This window comes from Cynocephalus volans, chromosome 3, assembly GCF_027409185.1.
Source record: "Cynocephalus volans isolate mCynVol1 chromosome 3, mCynVol1.pri, whole genome shotgun sequence".
Taxonomy (NCBI): Eukaryota; Metazoa; Chordata; class Mammalia; order Dermoptera; family Cynocephalidae; genus Cynocephalus; species Cynocephalus volans.
Genome location: NC_084462.1, coordinates 175,275,560 through 175,284,054, shown reverse-complemented (window position 1 = coordinate 175,284,054; position 8,495 = coordinate 175,275,560). Strand labels below are relative to the sequence as shown.

At 44.9% G+C, this 8,495-nt stretch overlaps 1 protein-coding gene across 1 annotated transcript in view; it reads right to left on the bottom strand.

Annotated features, from left to right (window-relative positions):
* Nucleotides 1-1,064: 1,064 nt before the first annotated feature.
* The window catches only part of TUNAR (TCL1 upstream neural differentiation-associated RNA), a 43,591-nt gene continuing 36,160 nt past the window's right edge, over nucleotides 1,065-8,495 (bottom strand). Inside the window, exon 2 of the mRNA XM_063090277.1 lies at nucleotides 1,065-3,443. Coding sequence (XP_062946347.1) covers nucleotides 3,258-3,443 — 186 coding nt within the window. The 3' untranslated portion in view covers nucleotides 1,065-3,257. The remainder of the gene's footprint in view (nucleotides 3,444-8,495) is intronic.

The following is an 8,495-nucleotide window of genomic DNA, read 5'->3' as shown; positions in this document are numbered from 1 at the left end:
TTAATCCTCACAGAACTCTTCCAGGCAGGTCGTGCTATTATTATCTCCCACTTATAGGTAAGGAGAGCAGAGGCTCAGAGTTGGTGTGAGCCTCCCGTGGTCACCCAGACTGTAAAAAGCAGAGATGGGTTCAGGACCAGGTGGTTTCTGGCCACAGGGTAAGCACCCTGCAGCTCCTAACCACCAGGCAACACTGCCAGCAGCACACGCCTGGCCTTCCACTCCTAGGACCCGGGCCGAGCTGCTTTCCTGGGGTGGAGGTGAAATGCATTGATTCAGCCTCACGCCCCGGGCCAGCTGCACGGTGATCAAGATGTGGCAGGGTTGATGGTAACCTGAGGATGGTGAGACTGAACTAGCCAGATGGCTCCAACAGAGCTCAAGCCCCCAGCTTGGGCCACGCAGACCTCGTGTGAACTCAGGAGAGTCAATTCACCTTTTGAGCCTTTTCCCTCATCATGCAAAATGGGCACAAGCACACGCATCTCGTATGTCCCACAGGAGTGGAAAGTGCTGGGTAAAGCAGGCAGCCCTGGTGTCATTCAGGCACGGCTCTTGGTGGTCAAGGCTGGGCTTGGGCTCATGTTGATGAGGAGGCCCAGGGCCGCTGGCAGTCGCCCTTCTGCACCCTCACGATGGCTTCAGCTCTGGGGGAGCTGTGTGTTTGCCCTGCACACGTGTGTTCACAGTTTCTGCTAAATTAGAACAGAAATAAGACAGGGCCTTCGGAGCTGTGGGGGAGTCCTGGCTCTGCTTGGCAGCCACTGCATGGGCAGCTTTATTTCCAGGCTGTGGTTAGAACCACCTAGAAGAACCATCCGGGGAGCTGTTTGGAGGATTGGAAAGGCAGTTTTTCCCCTCAATAAATTTCAAATTAGTATACTCGAAAATTCACAGGGGCTTCTATAGTCCAAACAAAACAGTTTCTGTTTAACAGAATGACATTCAGGTTTTTTTTTTTTTTAATTAAAAAAATATGTATAGGTAAAGGAATAACACTGAAGGTTTTTAAATCCCATAATGTTGGAGAAATAAAAAAAGACACCAATCTTTTTTTTTCCCATTGCACCTTTATTTTTTACTCTGTTCACTGTTCAGAATTTTCATACAGTCCTTGTAGAATCACACAGAACCTGTTAGATAGCTCCCTCTTGCTGACATTTGTTTTACTTCTTGTCCCTTGTCCTTATTTATATAATATTCTGCCAGTGTGGAAGGAGTTCCCAGGGGTCATTTCTTTTTATGAGGGAGGTGTGCAGAGCTGTCCCTCCCGAGTGGCTTTTCCTGTGACTTTTCCACCTCCCCATTTCCTCTCTTCCCCAGCAGCCTCCAGGCCCTCACCGGGCTAAGGAATCAGATAGATCAGGGTCTCCATCCTGGCTCCACTACTAGTCACGTGATCTCGGGGACGTTTCCTGATCTCTGAGCCCTCCTTTCTTCTACAGTGTGGGGGAAGGACTTAAGGTTCTGTAAGTGTCTGGAACAGCGCCTGGTACACAGTATGCCCTAAATACACCTCAGCTTCCTTCCTTCTGGCATGGAAGATATGGCATCTGATGAATCAATGTCAGAGCCAGGTGCTCAGGGACATTAGTTTTACAAAAGAGCCTGATCCCTTAGTAGAGCCCAATAAATGACTCTCTAATGGAATTTCAGACCCCATAGCATGGGGGAGGGGGAGATGTGTAGGCAGAGACCTCCTCGATATCACTTGAGCAACCAGGAGGCAGAGTGCTACTGCTTCTGCCCACAGCCAAGGCTGGCACCGGTGGAAGTAACAGTGACCCACTCTTCAAGGCCACGCCGCTGCAGCCAGGCAAGGGCTCGCTTCAGGGAGCTGGAAGAACAGAGCAAATTCATATGTATTCAACCATCCCTGCCAGGGAGGAAGTAGCTTCATGTGGGTGTAAACCAGGAGCTTTGAGAAGCACAGCAATCCTTTAGGGCAATCATCAGATCCCCTTCTAGTGCCATCGAAAAGTCACCTGTCTCGGGGTGTCCTCACAGCCTCAATCACCATGGGCTCTCACAGTGCAGAGTTTACATGTTATTCACAACCCACCTACATTTGAAGAGGATCCCAGGCATCTCTCTAAGGAAAGAATTATGCACCTAATGCAAGTTTCCCCCTTGTTCTTCCCATCTCTCGTAGGACACGGCCATTAAAATCAAAATCTGATAAACAAATGGTCACAAGAATGAAATAATTAATAATGCCACCAGTAAGAAGGTGAATATTCTGTCCAATGGTAGATCTGTAAATAATACAGCCACGCTCTTCTTCCTCAATGGTAGTCTTTTTTTTTTTTTTTTTTTTAAAGCTGATCTGTCACTCAGCCCTTGTTCATGCAAAATTCTCAGTAAAGGTAAGGTGCATCCAGGGTCTGCATGCCCACGATCGTTTTATATCTCCAACGTAACAACAAAAAGCCACTCAACAGACAATCTTAAAACATGCACCAACTAAGACCGTGGCTGGTATTATGGAAAAATATTTTCCAGACCAGAAAGAGAGCGAGAGAGAGAGGGACAGGGAGAGAGCGCACACAAAGGTAAAAGATTCAAGATGAGACGAGGATTGGAATGGCCACACACAGGAGCATCTGCAGTCAGGAGGCAAAGCAGATAAAACAAGGAAAGCTCTGTGGATCCAGGAGAGCCTCTCCAAATATTTGGTTCATGCTAAAAAATAGAGCACATTTATTAAAAATATATATTTATAAACCTTGATATGAACAGATACACACGTCAAGCCAATGAAAAAAGAAAAATAAGTTATCTCCCTGGTATCAAATAGTTAGACACTTTTGATGAATGGGATGCCTGTCAAAGACCTGCCCCTGTGGTTTTGCGAACTAAACAGCTCACTGAGTTGAGACGAAACACTTGTCTTGGGAGACACACGGCCGGGCCATGTCCAACCCATTCATCTTTTCAAATATGTGACATCCGTCAGCGATCTGGGATAAAGAATTCCTGCACCCATCCGCTCACCGATGGCGTCCAAGGCTGCTCTTCCAAGCGTTCTTTCAGGTCCCCTGCCAAGGACGTTGAGTTCCTTGTGGTGTGAACGAGTTCTGTTGGATTCATTGTGCTTTAGCGACTGCTCCTTGCAGCAGGATTGGTTGATTTTTGTGGCCTTTTATAAAGTCTGAAGGTGCATTTGATCGAGCGGTGTGTGTAGGTCCAGCCTGCTTGTTCTCACAGGGTCCAGTCACTGAGCTCTTGACGCACAGGACTCCCGTCTTCCGGGCCGTTCACAGAGTGGTGTATATGTAGACAAATATGATGACGATAAGATTCAGAATGGTCCCGATAATCCCCAGCATTGCCAAGATGCTCTCTTCTTTACTTTCTTTTTCTTGGCCTCCTCTGTCTTCATCATTTCCACTCGTGATTACCATCTTGGTTGCAAATGTCTTTATCTTCCTCACCAGGCTAACCTGTAATTGGAAAGAGGCAGCACAAAAGATTATTATTTATGAGCATCCTCTCTATAGCCAGGCAGATCTGCTGGGGGTTGCGATTTCATGCTCAGGGACTAGACCACAGGTGGGGGTGACAAATTACACATCGATCCAATCTGAGGACACATCACTCTTGGAGAAATAGCAAAACACAGCTTATCAATTTCAGGGACAAACGTCCTGACAGTGGCATAAAGATGTGAGCCTGGAAGTCCAGCCTGGGCACGACCCACTTTGTTGAGCTTTTTCCCTCCTTCCTCTTGAAGGAGAAACTGCAACAGCTGCAAAGCCGTCAAATGGAGACACATGTGCTCCCCCATGGCGGCAGGAATTCTACACCCTTCCACTTACTGGATCTCATCCAAGAAATGTGTTGTCCTGTGTATTCACAAAGTGTGTAGTGGGTATCACAGGCCCACCCTTTCTGAAGTGCTGGCTGCAGAATGGGGGGGGCGGGCGTTGGACGGGACCTAGGGAAGGGGATCTGCTGAGCCCAAGAGGATGGCAAGTGTAGATGGGGCAGCACTATGAGAAGCCCTCATAACCTTGGGCAGGAATATAGATTGGTACAATTATTCTGGAAAGTTCCTTGGCGTTACCTCGAAAAGGGAAGAGACACATATTCTACAGCTGGGCACCTGCTCTCCCCGATGTATACCCTAGAGAAAGCTTCGCTTCTGTGCACCCGGAGATGTGGACAGGAGCACTCCGACAAGCTTCGCTTGCCACAACAGAGGACTGGACGCCATGCAGATGTGCACCAGGGGGAGGGCAGATGCACACGTGGTGTAGACCCGTGCAATGCAATATTACACAATGGCAAATGAATTAACTACGGCTGCACGTGGCAACATGACAGAGCCCAGACACTTGACGTAGAGGGGAAAAGCATGTCGCAGAATAATATGTAGAGGATGATCCAATTCATAAACACTCAAAACAGGCAAAACCAAATAATATATTGTTTTAGAGACGTTCACTTTGATGACTGTAAAAAGCAAAGAAATGATGAGCACAACAATTCAGGAGAGTGGCTTCCTCCAGGCCGGAGTGGAGTGGGATGCCACAGGGGAGGGGCACCAATGGCCTTCAGAGACACTGGCCATTTCCCTGTTTAGCTCAGAGGTGGCTATTTGGGTATTCGTTTTTATCATTACCTTTTAAACTGCAGACATATGTTTCAGCTCTTCTTTAACATATATTTTGCAATAAACAAAATAATTTTTTACTATGTAAGACAGAAAACGTGGCCATCCAGGAAGCACGGTGGGCAGCTGAAACCTTCTTTTCCACCCATTGCAAAATGATAAGATATTTATCTAAACCATATGTAAAAAATGGCCCGTCTGTGTGTAGTGGTGGCAGCCTGTCCACTTGGAGGGATGGGCCCCTGGTACGCTTCTCCGTTAGAGAGCTCTGCCTTTAGGGACAGAAGGCTTTTCATGCTTCAGGGTTGTGAGGGTTGTTTTATATGCCAACTTGACTGGGCCATGGGGTTCCCAGACATTTGGTTAAACGTGATTCTGGGTGTGTCTGTGAGGGTGTTTCTAGATGACATTAACGTTTGAATTGGTAGACTGAGGGAAGCAGATGTGGTAGGTCTTGCCCCATCAGCAGAGGGCCTGAAGAGAAAACAAACGGCTGACATTCCCGAGAGTAAGAGGATTCCTCCCACCTGACTGCCTTCAAGCTGGGACATCGGCTTTTTCCTGCCTTCAGAATTGAACTGTTAAATTTTAGTCAGCTCTTTCTGAGTCTTGAGCCTGTGGGCTTTCAGCCTAGATCTTCACACTGGTGGCTCTCCTGGGTTTCCTGCAGCTGACTCCCCTGTAGATCTTAGGACTTGCTGATCTCCAAATCACACGAATCCATTCCTTATAATAAATCCATTTACATATATATACTGTGTATCACACACACACACACACACACACACACACACACGTATATATCCCCTATTGGTTCTTTTTCTCTGGAGAACCCTGACTAACGTAGGGGTCAAATGATATCTCAGGGCCAATATCCAGGACAGATCACAAACAGGAATCCAGGAAGGTGGGAGTGTGTCTGAAAAATGCACGTGAACAGAGGAAAAGGGCTGGGTCGTGCTTTGCAGATCAACTCATGATTTGGAAACAGAATATACAAATAGATGTCTGTATGAAGGAGAGACAAGCACATCAGCAAGACTGGAGGAAATAATGCAACATGAATGTGGGCATAAATGAACAAATGAACATCCTAAAGGTAAGTTTCATTGCCTTCCCGCCTCTGGCTTATTAGTTAGGCTTAGAGTGGGTTCCTATTCTCATAGCTCAGCTGGGAAAAGCATCTAACTGGATTTGTTTAATTTTCTTGCTTTTTTGCCCCTCTGGTATACTTGTAATGGTATGCAATGAACATACAGAAAAGTGCACAAACTTTAAACATACAGCTTGATACATTTTCACACCTGTTTAACTAGCACCAAGATCAAGAAACAGAACTTTCCAGCATCCCAGTGGCTTCCCATGGTGCCCCATCTAGTCCTATTCCTTCCTCCTGAAAACCCTTATCATGACTTCTAACACCACAGATTAGTTTTGCCTGGTTTTGAATGTCATATAAATGGAATCATACAGAATGTCCTCTTTTGAGTCTGATTTCCTACCCCCAACATTATGTTTGTGAGATCCGCCCGTGCTGTTGTGTGTGGCTATTGCTCATTCGTTCTCATTTGTGAACACCATTCCATCATATCAATACACGTACAATTTATGCATCCACTCTGCTGCTGATGGGCATTTGAGTTGCTCCAAGTTTGGGGCTATTATGAATAATGTTGCTGTGAACATTCTTGTACCTGTTTCCTGGCAAAGATATGAACACATTTTCCCCAATATTTTATATGAAAATTTTCAACATGCACCAAAGTTGAAAAAATTTTACAGGGAGCACCCACATACTCACCATCTAAACCCCACCATTAAGATGTTACTATATCCACTTTATCATGTATCAATCCATCCCTTATCCATCCATTTTCTTTTCTGGTTCATTTCAAAGTAAAATGCAGATATTACACTTCGCCTTAAAAACTGCAGCATGCATATTTTAACTGGAGTTAATATTTATTTACAGTTTTTCTTTTGATGTAAAATTTACATGTGTGCAATTTTCTATTGGCTACATATACCCAGGAGAGGAACCACCGGGGCATAAGGTATGATTACGTCCGGCTTTAGTAGATACTGATAAACAGTTTTTCAAAGCAGTTGCATCTGTTTATTTGTTTATAAGTGCTGAAATGATCCCCCTATTTATTTTGGTGACTCCACGCCCCAGACTTTGCGCAAAGTCATGAGCAGGTATAAGTACCTTAGAAATCTACTCCCTTCTCTGCACCAGACAGACATCTATCCAAGTACCAGTCATTTCTTTAATGGGGTCTCTTGTTTACTGTGCATCTCCTTAGTAGACTGCAAGCCCTGAGAAGGGGAGCTTTTGAGTCCCCACCTTCAAGTACAGTGGCTGGCATGGAGCAGGCGCTTATGAAATCTGTGCTAAATGAATGAGTGGGGACTGTGGAGGGATCTGGCATCTCTCTGTCTCTGCAGGGCAGAGAATAGATGGCCAAGGTCAGTCTAAAGAGATGCAATTAGTGCTGCCCTTATAACCAAAGACCCATCATCACAGTCACTCAAGCGAAACAAAGTGCCTGTCATGGAGGCTGCTTGGTTTCAAGGCTTAATTTAGCCTCTTCCCTGAGTTAACCCGAGATAACTCTGACTCAGGAGGAAGTGGAGGGGAATAATCAGGTCGACTGTGTTTACTGTCCAAAGACTCTGCAGCAAAGCAAAGGCCTAGATGAGGCCTTGTCCGACTCACAACAGAGTTGCACCTTCAAAGTTTGTTCCTAAGTTGCTCAGGTCATCACCTGCATTTCCCCATAGAAACCATGCTGGGAGTGTGGCTGGATTCCTAGGGGACTCAGCAAGGGCTTCCTAAGAGGGAAGTAGTTCATACGTTGCTTTCTTTGGAGAAGTTGTCTGGGCAGAATGTAGAGGGTGAACAGTGGTGGAGGAGACTGATGGAGGCTGGGAGATAAGCCTGGAAACCAGGGCAGTAACAGATGGGAGGGGAAAACAGAAGCAAAATTAAACAAAAAGCAAAGGCCAGGGCCTGGCAATGCCTGACATAAGGCTTACCACAAGGGTATCAATTCATTTATTCGCTTGCTCATTCACTAATTCTCTCCCGCCAGGGGCTAGGTGGAGGGGGGGGGGAGTGACTATTAATGGGAAAGCTATTTCTTTTGGGGGTAATGAAAATGTTCTGAACTTAGAACACTTTTGGTGATGGGTGCACAACTCTGTGAATATACTGCAGCTATCAAATTGTACACTTTAAATAGGTGAATTTTGTGCTTTGTGAATTAAATTTCAGTAAAGGTCTTAATTTTAAAGGGAGGGCATTTGTAATAGTATCTGAAATATAAAGTGCCTACAAATAAATCTAACAAAAATATGCAAAACCTTTATAAAGAATATTATAAAACCTTACTGAAAGACATAAAAGTAGATCTCCATAAAAAGGAAGATAGACAATCTTCATAGAATGCAAGATTCAATATTTTAAAAATATCAGTTCTTCTTAAAGTGATCTATAGATTTGTTGCAGTTCCAGTCAAAATTCCTACAGGGGTTTTGGTGGTATTTGACAAGAAAGTTCTAAAATGTATACGAAAGCACACACACACACACAAAAAGACAAGATATTTAGTAAACAAGAATAAGGTAGGGAGATATGCCCTGTAGGACATCAAGAATTATTATACAAGCCTGAGACAAATAGGCCAAAGGAGCAGAAACAAGGCTCCACACACACATGGACGCTGCTGATCGACAGGGGAAAATGGGTATTTGATCAACAGTGCTGGAATAATTGAGTATCCATATGAAAAAATAAATGAAACAGAACCAGTATTTCATCAGTTCCAGATGGATTACAGATAACTGCAGAAAGGAAAAACTTAAAACCTTTTACAGG